This window comes from Excalfactoria chinensis, chromosome 11, assembly GCF_039878825.1.
Source record: "Excalfactoria chinensis isolate bCotChi1 chromosome 11, bCotChi1.hap2, whole genome shotgun sequence".
Taxonomy (NCBI): domain Eukaryota; kingdom Metazoa; phylum Chordata; class Aves; order Galliformes; family Phasianidae; genus Excalfactoria; species Excalfactoria chinensis.
In genome coordinates, this window is record NC_092835.1 from 8,346,827 (window position 1) to 8,365,207 (window position 18,381).

Genomic DNA, 18,381 nt, shown 5'->3' on the forward strand with positions numbered 1-18,381 from the left:
GTTTCTGCTAGCACTCCTGTTCTTGCAGTTGTAATGGAGAATTAATGGAGCAGTCATTTAAGTTACTTTAAGCTTTTTGCACAGGTTTAATGTCACAGTATAAATTAATCTACTGGCAGCGTTTCTGTTGTGGGTTTGTTTGTTTTTGGGGAAGGGCTGATGGGATGTTGTTTGCAGAACAGTTTTTCAGAGATAAATTGTAGTTTCCCACACCAGCTTTTAGAGCCAAGCTGGAGCATCCAGGTCAATCTATGTAAAACTCACTTCATGCTTCTCAAAGCTTCCCGATTCTCCCTGGGGACCAGGATGTGGTATTTCCCAGCTGCAGCCGGGCACTGGGTGCCCCACTGTGGGTGCTGTGGCCAGACGGGGCGGATTTTCGGCGAGGCCGTGTGTGTGCAGACGGTGGTCCCGCCTCGAGTCGCTCCTGGGTCCCGTTTGCTCCGCCCGGGGAACGGCGGGCGCGGGGTTCGAACTCTCATCAATCCCGGCTGTCCCGAGCTGCGGCGGCCGCCCGTCTGTGCCGCGGACCTCCAGGCCGCCAGGGGGCGCTGCAGGACAGGCGGGCGGCCGCCGCTCTGGTCTCGCGGGCTCTCTGCCCGGAGTGCGGCCCGGCTGAGGAGAGCCGCGCGGCGCCGCTCTTTCCGCCCGTCGCCGTTTTTCGCCCGCCGTCATGTCCGTGCCCGCGTCGGGCCCGCTGGGCAGCGAGCTGGCGGAGGCCGTGGCCCAGGCGCGGCTCTTGGTGGTGGGGGCCGGAGGCATCGGCTGCGAGCTTCTCAAGGACCTGGTGCTCACCGGCTTCGGAAACATCGACGTGGTGAGGGCCGGGGCCGGGCCGGGCGCGGGGTCGGGGGCGCGAGGAGGGCCGCTGGGCGGGGGCGGGCGGGGGCGCTGTGCTGTGGTATGGTACGCTGTGCTGCGGTGTGCTGTGCTGTGCTATGGTGCGCTGTGCTGTGGTGCGGTGCTGTGGTGCTGTGGTGCGGCGCGGCCCCTCCCGCCCGCATTGTCTGCGTGTTTTCAAACTGCTGCGCGCCCGCCAAAGCGGCCGGGCTGGGCCTCGCGCCGCCGGGGGCCGGGCTTTGCACAAAGGAACGCGGCTCCATCCGCCATCCGCCCCGAGGCTCCCTTCCTCGGCACAGCGAGCGCCGGGGCGGCCGAACGGGGCCTCTTTGCTGCGGAGCTCGGGCCGCTCTGCCCAACCCGGCCGCCGCTTGGCGGAGGAGCGGCCGTGCCCCCTCTAGGGCCGTAGGCGCTGGCTGGGAAGCGGCGATGCGCTGCCCCGCCGTCCCCAAGGTTGACTTAGTGCGGCTTAATGGGTGCGGAGCTCAGTGGGCTGGCGACGGCCCGCAGCGGGATGGAGCGCTGCTTTTAGGCGCTGCGCTGTAAAACCGGCCGTGCTGGAGATCCGCCGTGGGAGCTTCCCGCCAGCCGATGCTTTCGCTTTTGCTTCCTGAAGCTCATCTGAGAGCGTAGGAAGGGCGGAACTGAGAGGGTGGCACTGCACGCGGGACCGAGAGAAGCGGCCCGGCCCGGCCTCGTGGCTTTTATCCGCTTCTGGAAGAAGTTAAGAGAACTGTTTTCATAACTTCACGTTAAGAAGCCGCGGGAGTGCAGATTCGGGGCTGTTCTGCTGTCTGTGTTTTGGCTCATTGGTGCTATGCCAGGAGTCACTTCTGAGCGTTCCATGTGACACATAAGGAGTTGGTCCCTGCATTCAGACTTGTTGAGCAGAGCTTGTCAGAAGCAGCTTCTCTCAGCCCTGCCAGCTGGTAGAAGAGCCCAGCTGCCTCTCTTTGTACAGCTCGGGCTTTGCTCTAAATTCTAGGGCATGCTGAAGTGTAATTCCAAATTGCCCTTTTGGTTTGAGTCTGCCAGTGGGAGTCTACCCAATTTTAACGTGGTATGAGAGCAGAAATATGAGATTTCCACACTGTCTTCTGTTGTTCCTTTTTTCTTTTCTACCTTATTCTGTCACTTGTGTGCTCCTGCAGTCCACTAACTTGCAGTTTAGTATCTCCTGGTTTTCCAGTTAGTCGTTAAGCATAGATCTCATTGGAGTATCCTTGTTGGCTCCTTCGCTTTGGTTAGATCTTTTTTTGATGGTCTTTGAAGGCTGCCTCGGATGGATTCCATTACCTTAAGTGTGTGTTGGATCAGAGCCACCTTCGTTTAAAAATACTGTTTTATGTGGTGGGGTAACATTTTGATACGGAATGGATGGGCAAGAGACAAGGCGAGGGCAGGAGCAGAATTGTGCAAACAGGCAATTTTGATTTCCTGGGCTTTCCTCTGGTTGATACAGATCAACAAGCTCAAGTGTCTGAGGATACTTCTTGTTTTTATAAGTAAGCTGTGGGCTTATTTCTTTATTTATTTGTCACAGCATTAAGGCTAAAAAGGAAAAACGGTTTTGAACAGGAGCCCTTCAGAACCATGAAGCTTAACTAAATGTACTTTGTTGAATGTAGAACAAAATTACATGTCAAAATACAAGTCTGTATTCAGAACACCAAAGTTTATTCTTAGGAAGTTCCCTCTAGCTTTCAAAAATGAGAGCAGTGTGAAGTTGCTTTAGCTTAAGGACTGTCAAATTTGGATCATTCACAGCTGAACTGTAGCTTTGGTTGGAGTCCAATGGTCTCAAGTATTCTCTTTGGAGAAAAATTTCCATTCCCTTTTCTGTCTTGGCAGTGCTGTTTGAGATCAGTTTTCATTTGCAGCTTATGTCAGTTGCAGTCTCCAGTTAAAGGGCTGAAGACTTTCTTGGGAGTTGGACATCAGCAGAGGTTTGCACAGTTTCTCTTGAAGTTCCCGACCTTCAGGGCCTTCGACTAAGCCAGCCTTATGGCCATCACATGGGAAGGGAGGTGAAGTGTGTTTTTGGGCAGATATCCCTTCTGATGGCAGTTACCAGAGTGCGAGTGGTTGGGGGTCACGATGGGTCATACAGATTGACAACCTCCACCTCCTCATACTCTTCTGAAACAGCTTCTATTTTCTGTGTGCTTAGTTTCCATGGGTGCTTTTATGCAGCGTTTAACTGAGACTCTCTGGTTAGTAGAGTGTTCAGCACATTAAATTTGAATCCTTAAATTAGATACTTAATTAAACATTTAAATAAATACTTCCTTCAGATTACATCAAGTTGGAACTTTGATCTTGTATGCAGAGTCCTCCATGGGAAATGCGTGACGTACTTTTACATTTATCCAACTTGGGCTCATAAAATTAAAAGCAAATGGGAACACCTTCATTGCAGGTGTGTAACCTTCCCTCTGAGCACTGAGCAGGACCCTCCATAGAGCTGAAAGTCTTCTGTGCTGAGTACGTCAGCATTAGCAGTGGGAGTTTGGGGGGTACTGCAGGGTTAGGAGGGCTGTCACCCAACCTGCTCCTGTTTGAACATGTCAGGGGCACGGGCAGGACTAACGTGAGTGTAAGTGACTAGTGGTGACAACACGGGTAGGAATCAGTCCTCTGGCTGTTGTATGTAAGTCCGAGTTTGTGTGAGGCAAATAGAAACATGGCTCCGAGGGGAATTAAAGACATGACATATTTTCAGGTGGCACAGCGCGAATGTTTGTTCTGTATGTTTTTAAACATCTTGATCACGATTCAATTTATTTCCTTTTCTGGGTGAATGTTATGTTTTTTAATGCACGCTTGCCTGGTGGCAGGCAGTACAAGCTTGCCCTGTGCTGTATGGGTTAGGTGACTGCACAGCCTCATTTCCTCCCAGCCATGTTCACGTGAAGCTGGATGCTCTGTTAGTTTGCAGGATGGCCTTCCTGGCCCTGTGGAAGCACGTGCAGGGGCCTTCCTGATTTGCTCCGGCTCCCGCTGTGCTCCTGATGCTTTCTCACTAAAATCTTCATCCAGCACGGGATAGAAGAGCCAGTTATTGACATTCCACCAAATGTTCTGCCTGTGCATCTCAAAATTGACGTACATTTTTAGTAGGGACTCTCCAAAGAAAGTTTGTTGTCAAATAGCTCTTGATATTTGAGGTGTGGTTCCACTGTTAATAAACATTTAAATAAAGATCCTTTCTCCCTGAAGATCGTGGTGCTTCTACAGTTGTTGTATAAATGTAGTAAGAGTATGGAGGTCCAAAAAGCAGTCTGTGCAGCTTTTGTGATTTAGTTAATCACATTCGTCTGTTGATGGCTTTGTTCCTTTTATTTCTGCAGAAGTGAAATGGCTCTTTTTGTGTTTGTAGATCGATTTGGATACTATCGATGTCAGCAATCTCAACAGGCAGTTTTTGTTTCAAAAGAAACATGTTGGAAGATCAAAAGCGCAGGTGAGGAACAAACCGAAGCTCACGTTTTACTCGTTTGTGTTATTTTGTGGACGTTGTTAGAAAGCTGTCACAGTTTAGTTGGTGCTGCTGAGAGGTAAGTGGTGGTTGGTTGCTTGTGGCTGTCTGCCAAGTTTCATTTAAAAGTATTAAAATCTCTAAGGTAGACAATTTACTCAGTGCTCAACTGGTACTGAGTCTCTTTAGAAAGAAGGAAGAAATAATAAGTGTTGTTTTTGTTTTTGTTTTGTTTTGTTTTTATTTCTAGGTTGCCAAGGAAAGCGTGTTACAGTTTTATCCAGAAGCTAATATTATAGCTTACCATGATAGCATCATGAAGTATGTTTGTTTTTAAGCTCTAATTCCGTGTTCTGATTTGCAAGTACTGTTATTTAAATGCTGCAGTGGTGTGCTTTAAGGTACTTCACAAACCTTCCGCTATAAGGTAGCTGTAAATATGAGACTGCATTGCACTGAGTGGGAGTGTGGATTTTGCATGAATTTAATTAAGTTCTGGTAGCTGTAGTTATTTGCTTGTGTCTCATTCTCACTTTATTAGCAACTTTACTACTTGAGATTCTACGCTGTAAGGATTTCTTGATGTCACGAGTGATAATTAGAGGAGAATTAGTGTGAATGTTGAGTATTTGATTAAAAAAAATTTTAAAAACCCACCAGAACAAAACCTTTGTCATGCATAGGGCATAGAATCGTGGAATGGCTGGGGTTGGAAGGCAGGTGTAAATATTGCTCAGTTACCAATCTGTTAAAATCTAGTCTTTATGGTCCACAACAAGTCAGTGAAGTATAAGATCAAATAGCCTTTCATTAGCTATTTCCCAGCTATTAATGTGCATTTGTCCAGTTTTTACAAAAGGTCACGTTCTTTATTAATATTAAGGTTTCAGCTCTGATGTTGCGATCAGCCACTGAAACATTGGCTCATTGCATCCTTCTAAAACTATAAAACCATTAATCCTGTTTCCTTGTTTCTCTGTCATCTTTGCTGCTGCCTTATTTAAGTCAGACAAATGCAGTGTGAAGACACTGAGGTGTCAGGGTTTTCATGTCCCTCATCTTGGCTTCTAAGGGTGTGCAGGCACAATCAAAACCAATTGAGCTCTCCCACTGTAATGAGATATCAGCAGTCTGATGAGCTGTGGTAATTACAGCGTTCACATCTTACTCTCTGCTGGTGGTTTTTAAGGTCAGTTATCAGAGATCATCCAATTTACTCATTAGGTAAGAGCAGTGTAAACACTTTTTTGCCTGCTTGTTTCATTGGTCAAAGTGACAGTAATTGGAATAACGTCCTTCCAGTGACATAACAGTCATGATTTTACCCAGCTTTAAAATGGGCTGAAAACAAATGGGGTGCTTAAAAGTTATCAGTAAATCTATGGTGTATGTAATCCATACATGAACATTAGTCTGCCCTTTCTGTGCGTGTTGTTTCTTTTGTGGCATAATAACCAATAACTTTGATGTACCATTTTGAATATTGTTTTTCTTTTCTGTAGCCCTGACTATAACGTAGAGTTCTTCCGCCAGTTTACGTTGGTTATGAATGCTCTGGATAACAGAGGTGAAGTTTTCATTATGATTTTGTATTGAAGGTGAAAGTGCTGTTGTTGTTCATGGGAGCAGAACTCTGATGTGCTCTACTGCTAGTTCTTGTTAAATAAGTATCCTCTTAACACAGCTTTGGTTTAACTAATGCTTTTGTGCACTGTTAGAACATTGAAAGCGTAGTCAGAGCCGTTACAGGTGCTTTGAAAGTAAACATGTCTGCTGTGTTACTACTTTGTGTAAACACATAACTTTATTAAATTGTCTGCTGTATTTTGTAGCATCAGTATATTTTGTATCAGTTGGAGAATGGGCTTTGTGAAAGAGGCGTAACGCAATCTATAGTCAAATAAGGCAAATTCAGGACAAATGTGTGCATAGGAGTCTAGCTTGTGATTGTAGAAGTCAAACTTATTTCGACTTACTCATATTTCTGTCAAACCTCTTGCTTTGCAGCTGCCCGTAACCATGTGAACAGGATGTGTCTGGCCGCTGATGTTCCTCTTATAGAGAGTGGAACTGCAGGCTACCTTGGTCAAGTGACAGTTATTAAGAAGGTCAGGTTGTGTTCTACTCCTGTCACTTTAAGTTTAAATCATTGGCTATTTTAGACAACGGAGTTGGGTGCTCTGAGATAAAGTTACAGTGCATCGCATAGTAGCGTATTCTATCAGTAGCATCGTGGTGTGATGAGTAAATATCTCACTTTTCATCAGGGAGTGACAGAATGTTATGAATGTCATCCTAAACCAACTCAGAAGACTTTTCCAGGCTGCACAATCCGTAACACGCCGTCAGAACCTATCCACTGCATTGTGTGGGCCAAGTATTTGTTTAAGTAAGTCTTTTGTTTTTTGCTTTTTTCTTTCCAAATGGGGATTGTGACTCACTCTCTTTGTGTTGGATTCTGAAACTACGGATTGAGAAATTAAGAACACAGTTTGAAAACTAATGTAGATAATAGCAAAAACCTCCAGTTCTTTGAAGTTTTTTCTGTTTTTTTGAATACACAGATAGCATGTCAGTTAGTACTTAAGCCTTGTTCTGGTATCACAGAAATAGGGCAGAGAAGAACGACTTTAAAACAAAGTAAGGTTTGCTGGGATCATGGAGATGGATGAACTATTGGGGCAGTTACATGCATCTGTTTTCCTAAATTAATTTTTCTGTTGGATTTTCTGCACGGTCCATATTAAGTCTGCATGTGATGAATTCCAGCAATTTAAAATGCAGTGAAAGAAGTAGCACTCTGATAGCAAGAATTCTGAAGTGGGCATATGCCAGTTAACAAATACTGCAGTCTTTAATAAGATATGATTAAAATCATATGTGGTGTTGTTCTTAATTGCTGTGCAGTCAGTTGTTTGGAGAAGAAGATGCTGATCAAGAAGTCTCTCCTGACAGAGCTGATCCTGAAGCTGCCTGTAAGTGTGATACAGACTGTACTCACCCTGTTACTGAAACGTGTCAGAGATTGACTTGCTGCTGTCCATTTCTCAAAGTTATGTTCAGCCCTGTTTTCTTTTAAGAGGATTTCACTTAAAGCACTCATGAACGTGAATTTAGGGTGTGCATGCAGCAGGTCCCCTTTGTGTGCATCATACTACTATGTATTCCAAGTTTACATTGATTTGGCTTTTGTTTAGTTGGTTGTTTCTTGTTTGTTTTTAAGTTAACTTGATACACAGTGTATACTGAGATCTTTGTGTGGCCAGCATGCAAAAAGCACTCTTCAAAATGCCAGTGTTTTGCTAGTTTCAGATGTCAGAACTGTAGCCCTTGTGGGCAGCTAAAACATTAATGAAATGATTACTTCAGCTGTTGTAGAAAACTTCTAATATGGTGTGAGATAGGTCTCTGTCATTCATTAGTTGTCTTCAGTGAGAGTGTGGGTAGAGCAGCTGTGAGGAGCAGTCAGTATGCTTTGTAATCGTGAAGTTCCAGACAGTACACCCAGGTTTGTGATGAATGACTTAGATGAGTAAGCTTTATATGTATTCAGGGACTCCAGTTCCCTCCAGAGCAAACTGTCTTCCCCATGTGCACGGAGAAGTGAAGTGAACCTGAAGTGAAAATTAAATATTACTGGTCATTGCAGGACAACACATTTTCCTGTGTGTTGGATTTGATGGAGTACTTCCTTCCCTTCAGGTGGGAGGCTTGGTTTCTGAACCAAGGACTGAAAACTGAGTGCTGTTTGTAGTCACACTGCATTTTGAATTCCTAGCTGAGGGATTGACAAACTGGGAAACGGGGTCAAGTCTGAACTCTTCTAGTTTGAGACACTTCCATGTTCATCCGCATAGGAAAGATGCCCATTTTGTGTGATGTTTTTGTAGTTATTCTGCATTTCTTTATATGGGCAGTAGCCATAGTTATTGTAATGGTGAATAAGCAGCTTTACTGCTTCTCCTTCTGGATCCTTGGGAGAGGAAGCTTAAGAAGAGCTTCAGAATTTCTGAACATCAGATAACATTCATGTAATGAATTGTTCCTATGGGGCATCCTGAACAAATAGCTAACTCTTAAAAGAGTGGCGTATAAATTCATTTACAGCAATAGCTGCAGGAGTACTTGAAGGCAGCAGACGTGCTGCGGCTCACTTGAAGAAGGATCCCAGAGCAATTAGAGGGAGCACTGAGCTTTGGCCTCATCTTTGTAGCAATCAAAGTGTCCGTTGCTCTAATGCTGGTAAGAGTCAGGGGACCTTCTATGGTATGTCAAGGAAAAGTAAGGGAAAGGGAAACCGTGTCATGTGTCAGGGTTTTTTGAAGGCATTGTCAAACCTGTGGACAAGCGTATCTGGTTTACTCTGTTATAAATCTGCAGGTGGCACTCTTTTGTAAGGAACCTGAAGAAGCTAAGATGTCTTGCAGGGAAAAAAGGATGAAGATTCTGAAGTGGATAAATACTTAAATGATAGAGACAAATGGTTATTAGAGGGTCTCCCAGTGCTGCTTGGCAGACATTAATACGCAGACTTCCTCAGAATAATAAAGATGATGGTTAAGAATTAAAAGCAGAAGAAAGCTTCACGATACAAAATGACTAGATAGTGAAATGCTAGGTAGATTTTGGTGCAGATAAATAAAATGGTGCATTGGAGAGGGGAGGACATTCAGAAATTTGCACATGAAATGATGATTTTCTGAGTTGATTTTCTTCACCCAGTCAAGACTTTAGTAGTTGTCTGAAAATACCAACTTGCTGCTTACCAGTAGCCAAGATAACAATTGCTGAAGTGACTAGGAAAAAAATGAAAATGAACAGCACAGCACCTGTATAGATAGAATATTATCATGTAGGGATGACCAGAGGTAGGAAGCTGATAATCTGTCTTAAAGTTCTAACAAGACTAACACTCTTAAACCAGGAAAAAAGACTGCTTAAAGGAGATTGTTAGAGATTTATGAAATCATGACACAGTGGGAAGAAAATAAATAGGAAACAATTGCTCATTGTTTCTGCCAGTAAAAGAATAAGCATTAAGTTAAACTAGTGAACTGTAGTTGTAGAAATGGACAGTCACTGTGTCTAATTTAGCTTTAATTGGGAACAGTGAAGCAGTTTTATGGTGCTTGAATAATTTTGATCATTGACACTATGGGAAATATTTGGATGTGATTTCCTTTTTTGTCCTGTTAACTAACATTCTGTTAATGCTTTATTTATAGGGGAGCCGGCAGAAGCAGAAGCCAGAGCACAAGCATCAAATGAAGATGGTGAGATTAAACGTGTTTCAACAAAGGAGTGGGCTAAATCAACTGGATATGATCCAGTTAAGCTTTTTACCAAGGTACATTTTTTACCCCCAATAAATCACTTTATTTGAAGCATATGAGAAGTTTTAAAGTTCAGTCACAATCCAGTTTGAACACTAAACATGGGGCATCAGTCACGACATTGTATTACAGCTTCATCAATTTGCTGTTGTGTTGGTCTTTTGCAATTTTTGCTTGTCTTATGGCATTCTGTTTGTGTCTGTACGGACAACTTGAGCAGCTTGTCCATACTGTAGAGGAAAAAAACTCAGCTGAGTTGTTCTGATACGAGAAGGCCATCTCTTGAATTCTGTAGAAGTCTCACTGCAACTTATCAGAACCAGTGTGAGGATCAGAAATATCTAATTTACATCCTGTATATAACCAGATTCTGGTATCAGAAAATATAAACTCTAAGGAGTTTTGCTTCTAAGTAGTTGCAAAAGGTGTTTACAGAGAGGAAATGAGTATAGAATGTAGTATTAATAGATAATAGTAATTTTCCTCTTGAAATTAAGTGGCATGTAGGTAACAGTATTGTAGGGGGACAGTATACAGATAGCTGTAGTGATAGCTTCACATGGACCCACAGTTTGGGTGACAGTTTCTTGATTTTGGTCCCCCCCAAATTAATGAGAACTATATACTTTCTGCTCAAAGCATTGAGAGTTTGTTCTTGTGGAGTTTGATTTTGTATGTCTTGTTTTAAATATTATCAAGGAGAAAAGCAAAAACTCATACATCTAATGCTGTTTTTTCATTTTCAAAGGAGATGAAAAAATAAAAGATATGTTTTAATGTTTCCCAGCTTTTTAAAGATGACATTAGATATTTGCTGACCATGGATAAGCTGTGGAGGAAAAGAAAGCCTCCAGTGCCACTGGATTGGGCTGAAGTACAAAATCAAGGTAATTGTTCCTCCTCCTGATAGATACTTGTAAGTCATATTTCTTGTTTGTTAATAGCTCTGTGACAAGTATGTTTTCCCACTGTCACAATTGGGTACTGATACTGAACACACTGCTTCTTCATAACTCCTGAAGATATATTTCTTTCTCCTGTATAGAAAACATTTTTTTTTTTTTTTCTAAAAAACTGTTTGGGAATTCTTATTTTGAATAACCAGTATTGGTTAAGGAGAATTCCTATTTCATAAAGTTGTGTGCCAGTTTATTCTAGGGGACCTTAGGGCACACACTGATACATTTTATCTAAAAGCTGAGAACCTACATTTGTTTTAGCTTGAGCACGTCTGTTGATGCCCTGATGTACAGCTGTTAGTTGCAGACTGGAAAAAACAAACCTCAGGGCAGCTGTAGCTTAAGAGAGCTGTTCTTCAGTTTACAAAACATTTAATTTTGTTCAATCAGCAGATTCTGAGTTCTTTGAGAATTTTTTTTGGAGTTTATAAATATTCCTGGTTATTTTTGTTTTTTTTTTTCTTTTCCTGAAGAGAACAATGTACCTGACCAACAAAATGAATCCTCCTCAGTTTTGAAAGATCAGCAGGTTCTCGATGTCAAGAGCTATGCACACTTATTCTCAAAGAGTGTCGAAACCCTGAGACTTCACCTGGCTGAGAAAGGTGATGGGGCAGAGCTTATATGGGATAAGGTTAGTTTACCTCATAGATAAGAAGCACTTTATATTCTGTGTACTTAATGCAAATGTTGGAGTCATGGAGTTTAATTACATTGTAGTGCTGCTAAGGACAAAAATGTCTGACACATCACTAAAAGCACTTTCTGTAAGTAAACAAATACATACCTTAGGTACTTGATATGACATTATATGTATGGAGTAAGTATCGTGGTGTAAAATAATTTACTAACTTTAAAAAGCACGAATTAAGAAGTAGGTGCCATATTTTCAATTTGAAAATATGTTAATAATGCCACTCCGTTTTTCCTTTGCTGGAGCTTTCTCTAAAACATGTTCTTGTACAGTAGTTTGTAGCTAGAGTTGGACACAATTAGCTCTGACAATAGATATGTGGCACATTACAAGTTCTGCAGGAGAAAAGCAAGAAGCAATGAATTCTTCAGCACCAGCGACAGTGTGAGCTTCCTGTGGTCAGTTGTCACCTGATGTAAGAAAAAAATGTGGTGTGTCAGTAAGGGGGGAGTGACGACCAAAATAGAAAAACAGTATTGCAACAGTTGGTGAAAATACTTCTTGTTTGTAAAGCACCAGTGCTTGAAATCAAGCATAATAAACCTTACAGTGTTTTATTTAGACATATTTTGAACATAAAGAGGCATTTTATTATTATACTCATGCAGTATTAAAATACTAAATACATTTTCTAAACATGCTTTTAAAGTACTACTGTTCAGTCTAAACGTTCTATTTAAATGAAGAAGTGTACATACTTTGAAATGGAATATTTCACAGACTTCTTTATGTTGCAAAGTTTTCCCAATGTCTAATCTGATTTTTAAATGCACTTTCCATTGACTTCTTGTCAGGATGACCCTTCTGCAATGGATTTTGTCACTTCTGCTGCAAACCTCAGGATGCATGTTTTCAGTATGAATATGAAGAGCAGATTTGATATCAAGTGTAAGAGTTAAAATGTATTGCTTTATTTAATAATCTAAGCTTGAAATTTCATTTGCTGTTAAAAATCCATGCACTCTTGTTTCTTTTGCAGCAATGGCAGGAAATATTATCCCAGCTATAGCTACTACTAATGCAATAATAGCTGGTCTGATAGTGTTGGAGGGTTTGAAGATTTTATCAGGAAAAATAGATCAGTGTAGAACGGTAAGTGGGAATAAGACACTTCTCTTTCTTGTTATTCGTTATTTATTCAACAGTCATTTAACCTTCTTTTACTAGTGTGTAGTTTTACTCCGTATCACGTTTTGTTTCAGTAGTTCTGAATCTATTAGAAACTTTCAACCACTACAGAGAGAGAAGTGGAAGTCTTGAGGATTGTGTTCATCTGATTTCATGAAAACTAGCTGCTGGATAAGAGGGAGAACCAGACTGACATCACTTGAAACATGCTATTTTCATGTTACAGCTCTGTTTGGCAGTAGCTGATTAGTCAGCACAGGTGTCATCGTGGGCTGGCTGTAATACACACTTTTTCCTGTTTAGTAGGCATGTAAAAGAGGATTAGGGAACAGGACAAACTGGGATTCTTAAAGAGAACAGATCTGTAGGGAAACAGGTTTTAAGTGCTTTACTTACAGAATAACTTGTTTCGTTCTTGTCTGTCTTCAAGATATTTTTGAACAAGCAGCCAAATCCCAAAAAGAAGCTGTTGGTTCCTTGTGCTTTGGATCCACCAAATCCTAACTGTTACGTGTGTGCAAGTAAGCCAGAAGTGACTGTGAGACTTAATGTACACAAAGTTACTGTGCTAACACTCCAGGACAAGGTAAATCTTGAATATTAGCTATGGCTTTAGCTTTCATTCCAGTATTGTACATTATTAAAGATTTTGTTCAGTACATTTTGACTGAACGTTATCTTTGTTGTATTTGCTCTACTCTTTGTGTTTTTCTCAGATACAAGAAATGCTAGATTAGCCAATATGCGTCTAATTTGTGTGCCCTTGTATTGTGTCTTATGTATTTTGTTTTTTAAAGTTCTATTTGTAATTAACAGGAAAAAAATAGAAACATTTCAGTTGAATAATTCAGTAGCAATTCTGTAGTGGCAACTCATTTCCAAAACTACCATTTTATGAAAGAAGTAATTAAAAAATCAAATCAGCATGTCATCTGGAATTGTAAAGGTGAGATCACAGATGTCATAGACATTATTTTTTTAGGTCCCATGATTTCAGGTAACAAAATGAGTTTGTTTTTTTCATGAGAAAGAAGAAAGAAAATACAGGCTTTTAGCAGATGCCTGAACATGGGCCAGGACAGGAAAAACAGCATAATTCAAGGTTATTTGTCTTATGAACATTATAAAAGCAGATATTGATTACATAATGAAATTAATCTTTTCAGATAGTGAAAGAAAAATTTGCTATGGTAGCACCAGATGTACAGATAGATGATGGAAAGGGAACCATTCTTATCTCTTCAGAAGAAGGAGAAACAGAAGGTATGTGTACTGGAGCTTTTTGGTTAAAAGTAGATAAAAGCTAAGAATAAACTAAAATATAAGGAATTGTAGTAAGTGGTTTAGTGCTCTGCCTGTAGACTAATAATTGAAGAGAACTGGATTTGCAAGTATGTAAGTGGCTTAAGAATAGCTCGTGGTGTTGTCTAGCTGTATGTACTGCTCTGCTTTCCCATATCAAATACTTTCAACTGAGCATCAAGATTCCAATTAGGAATCAGACATTCAGCTATAAAAATGCAGCACTTATCTTCCCCTGTTTTGTAGTTTCTTTCACTTTCTCATTTATAGATTCTTAGGTTGTGTTATTTTCATGTTGCTTGCAAGCCCTATTGAAGTACACATATTATCTCCAGATGTTCCTAGATGTAATAATAGTTAAGTGAACATGACACTGGCAACAAGAATGAGTCAAAATCCATAACTCTAACTTTTGATAGGTTTAAATGTTGGCTTTTACTTTCTGTTCAGACAGTATTAGTGTTCAGTTTATGAGTTAAACATCTGGAGTACTTATTTCTTAATAGTAAAGACAACCTTTGTATAAACAGCTATACACAACACTGTGTTTCACTATTTTTCCAGCAAATAACCATAGGAAATTATCAGACTTTGGAATTCGAAACGGCACTCGGCTACAAGCAGATGATTTCCTCCAGGATTATACTCTGTTAATCAATGTGCTTCATAGGTAAGAATTCTGAAATAATGACCTTTGTGTATATGTACAGAATAATTCCACAGGGAGTCTCTGGTTGTGAATTTTGAATTTGTGCATAAAGCAAAAACATTAAGTTGCTTATATAATGAAATTAGTTTTATTTAAAATAAATGGATATAATTCAATGTGTTGTTTCTCTTAATTTCTCTTTTTAATACAAAAGTAATTAGTAAGATTGTATCTGAACAGTTTGCTCATTAAGCAACATAAAAATAGTGCAAAGCTAAATTTGCTTTTAGGGCAGCTAAAAGGTGAGAAACAACTGTGTATAAACAAATAAAGACCTGCTGAAGTAGTAAATCATCTGCATGTGTTCAGAAATGGTAATGCAAAGAGAAGGCACTTCAAAATAATTGGTGTGTGTATTTAATTTTGGATAAGTAATACGCTTATTATATAGAGTAGATCAACACACTGCAATTTCAGTGCAAATAAAAATGTGAGATTGAGGAAGAAAAGTAACCTAAGGTAATGATTTCCTTTCTTTCCTAAGCATTTTATGGCATGGCACTGGCAGGGGAACAGTATTCATGAATAGACAGAGCACAAATTATAGAGGAGGGATGAACAGATTTTCCTTCTCTTACGTATATTTTCCTTACTTTGTCCCCGTTGGAGGGACTCTGATAATTTGAATGATATGTTTTGTTTGTGGAAGAAGCAATATTTTCGTTGTTTAAAATGGTATACATTTTTTCTGCAGTGAAGACCTAGAAAAAGATGTAGAATTTGAAGTTGTGGGTGACACCCCTGAAAATGTTGGCCCTAAACCCACAGAACCAACAACCAAAAACATTACCAATGGTAGCGATGACGGAGCACAGCCTTCAACATCAACAGGTAAATAGCAGTCAATATTAAATAAAGTGAAATAGTCTTTCAGCCCAATTAAAATACTTGAATTTTGTTACTTAACTTTGCCAGCATGAAGTGAAAGGTACTCAAGTTGCCTCCATGTAAATATAATATTGAATAGTTAAAATGAGCAGGCTGTTTCAAAGGTGTATAGTAAATACACCTTATTATATTATGTATCTTGGAGGTGCTTGAGAGAGGGTGTCAGCTGAAACGCACTATTTGCATGGTGATTTAAATAAAGTTAAACCCATTTTGTCTATCTCCCAATCACCCGATTGTGCGACAAAAATGAATTGAGTTTGCTGCTTTCTTCCTACAGATTAAAAGTTACTTTGTGGATCTCTTTGATCACATCTCATTCTGTTAATTTAAGATGTTTTTTCTAAATCTGCTTAAAAATAATCATTTTTCACCTGCTGAGTAATACATGGCATGGTGAACAGATATATATCTGCTATCTAAGAAATTTCACCATGACTTTTTTAATTCAGGGTTTTCTTTGGAATACGACCTTGTAAGCAGTGAAAGCTAATGTACTGGAAACACTGTAGTGTTTTATTGTTATCTGTAGCTCCATCTTAAGCTTTAGATGGTGTTAATTTACCTGTCAGAGAGTCCTTCTTAAGGCAGACCCGGCAGTGTGTGGTCACCTGTGTCTTGTGTTTTGTTTCATGAATGATTAAATGTTGTGAGTTCTGATATAGATTAAGTACAGCGCAACCCCTCTGGCCCAGTTAGCATTAGAAACCAGCACAAGATGAATTTTTAAGATGAGTTTCTACTTGAAGTCCGCTAGATGTCATGAAAGTTCATGTTTGGTTCTACTTTGCCTTCTTTATACCATCCATTGTTATCAGCTCTTTCAAGTCTGCCCGCTGTTCCAGTCTTCCCTCTCTGCACATTTTCTCTCTCATAGAGCATGGTTTCTAGTGGAGAATTTTATTGAATGCACTAGCCAGAGGTGAGGCTGGCGTACAGCTTTGTGTTTAAACGTTCTTAAGGACTCTAGCAGATAGCATGCAGTTCTACTTTGTACATGCAAAAAATTGTGCTGATGCATTTTCATTAGCTAATGTGGGAACTCCTAAAAATACGGGAATTTTTGAGTTATTGAAATATTTTCCATAACCTAATGAAAAGGGAATAACCACATGAAAAGCATATTTCATGGGTTTTAGAGAAATTCAGAAGACTCTTGCAGTTTGATGACAAAGATATGGATAAAGAGTGCTCTGAGATGTGTTTGTTACATTAGAGGCATCCTGTGTGCACTTTATTTTGAGAGCAGACTATCCCTGCAGTACCCATTGGAATTAAAAATATGTATTTTGCAGCTCCAGATCAAGATGATCTATTCATTATTGATTCTGAAGATGAAGGCCATTCAAGTAATGCTGATGATACGGAAAATAAGAGCCGCAAGAGAAAACTAGAAGATAAAGAGTGCGTCGGTACAAAGAGAGTGCGTATGGAGCAGACAGAAGAGCAGGATGAAATCATAGCGTTAGACTGAACATGCAAATGTTGTTTGACAAAATGTTTGAGTTAATGTAATGCAGCAACAGCATATTATTTGGGGATGTGAGAAATGTCCAGAACTAGACTAATTGCAAGGCTTTTGTTCTGAGGAAATACCAAACCATTGGCTTAAATCATTTTTGTCTGTTTCTCTTGATGATAAAGCTATCATCTCAATAGACTCTTCTAGAAGTTTTTCCATGTTGAATTCTGTATATTAAATGTAGTAGAAGCATAGTTTTTAAATACTTGCAGATAAGTATTTACTTAAACAGTCATAAAAATAAGCATGTTATTTTTGTGTAAATACCTTTTAAGTATAATTCAGTAGGACAGGAAAAAAACCTAATCTGGTTTAGTAAAGGGTTGTCACTTGATGCCCAAATTTGTAAGTACCTAAATTTTTCTTTTGCTTGAAGAAAAGCATTTTTAGTCTAGTCCTAAACATTTTTCATACCCTGAACAAAGAGCAAATTCACTAAAGCAAATTAGTGCCATGTTTTAGCAGTGTTCTTAAACTTTAACTGGCACTATGTACATTACTGTAAAACTGTTAATTTACTCAAGGTTTTCAGCTCGTACTGCCTGGTATGTCAATGTAAGAAGCAAATCTTTTGTGTATTGTTACAGTTTCTGGTTATTTATATTTGATGTTTTGTAAACTCAGATACTACTACTATACTGTACATCTGACGGACCAAATAAATGACATCTGAAGTACTTGCTATATATGCTTGCACAGTCCAAGTTTATGCCAATTGATGGGATTTTAAAATGCATAGCCTTCAGAAATGACTGTACTATTGTCATTTTTCTAACCATAACCTGGTAGTACAGAACTTAAGCTTCACTTGTTTGAGGTAAAAGGGGAATTTTTTTAATAAAACCTTTGTGACTTTTTTTTTTCTTGGACACTTGTTGGCTTTTTCAGTTGGAGCTCTTGCATCACCGCACGCATGCTTACAGCACCTCCGGCCTTCAGAAAGAGAAAGCACTGGGCTTTTATGTGCTATGCTTTGTCTTATGGCAAAAGTGCAGTGTTTAGGAACAGTATTTTAAAGCCTACTGCATTTGTTGACCTGTTTTAGTAGCTCTCTGTACTATCAGTGTTGATTCTTGGAACACAGTAATCTGTCTTTTCTGTCACTGCACTGAAATTTCTTGCTGGCTTTGTGTCAATGAACCAGAACAGCTTCTATTCATAGATAAGTGCTCAGTGGCAGCCTTACAAAGTAGAGAAATTGTGCGGACAGGATTTATTTTGTTGCAGTTTGTAAACTGACTGCATTTTTAACAAGATGTTAACCATATGGGAGAACGTAAAAACAAAACATGGCACTTCTTAGTTTCTGCATCTGGTTCAGTCTAATAGAAGACCAGGTTCTCATCAGTGTTGAATTGCCAGTGCAGTATAAAACAATAATGCAATGCAATTAATGTTTTCTCTCTACCTTTAGGAAGTAATAGTCACATACAACAGCTTGTGTGAAGGCATAATACTCGAAATCAAACCTTTGGGTTAGTTGCTTCTTGGCCAGCATCAGTGAAGACTGAGAGGTAAAGATGTAAAT

At 40.0% G+C, this 18,381-nt stretch overlaps 1 protein-coding gene across 2 annotated transcripts; it reads left to right on the top strand.

Moving 5' to 3' along the window:
- Positions 1 to 582: 582 nt before the first annotated feature.
- UBA2 (ubiquitin like modifier activating enzyme 2) lies at positions 583 to 17,722 on the top strand. Of its 2 annotated transcripts, XM_072346548.1 has the most exons (17): positions 583 to 817; positions 4,220 to 4,303; positions 4,569 to 4,639; positions 5,821 to 5,885; positions 6,326 to 6,426; positions 6,586 to 6,707; positions 7,226 to 7,293; positions 9,544 to 9,665; positions 10,439 to 10,538; positions 11,084 to 11,244; positions 12,099 to 12,192; positions 12,284 to 12,396; positions 12,863 to 13,018; positions 13,599 to 13,695; positions 14,299 to 14,404; positions 15,138 to 15,274; positions 16,627 to 17,722. In XM_072346548.1, exons 1-17 carry the CDS (start codon positions 674 to 676, stop codon positions 16,803 to 16,805), a joined length of 1,920 nt encoding a protein of 639 aa, XP_072202649.1. In that variant the 5' UTR covers positions 583 to 673; the 3' UTR covers positions 16,806 to 17,722. The 2 variants fall into 2 exon arrangements, with proteins under 2 accessions (XP_072202649.1, XP_072202650.1); XM_072346549.1 differs by lacking the exon at positions 4,569 to 4,639 and having other exon boundaries at positions 776 to 817.
- The last annotated feature ends 659 nt before the right edge of the window (positions 17,723 to 18,381 follow it).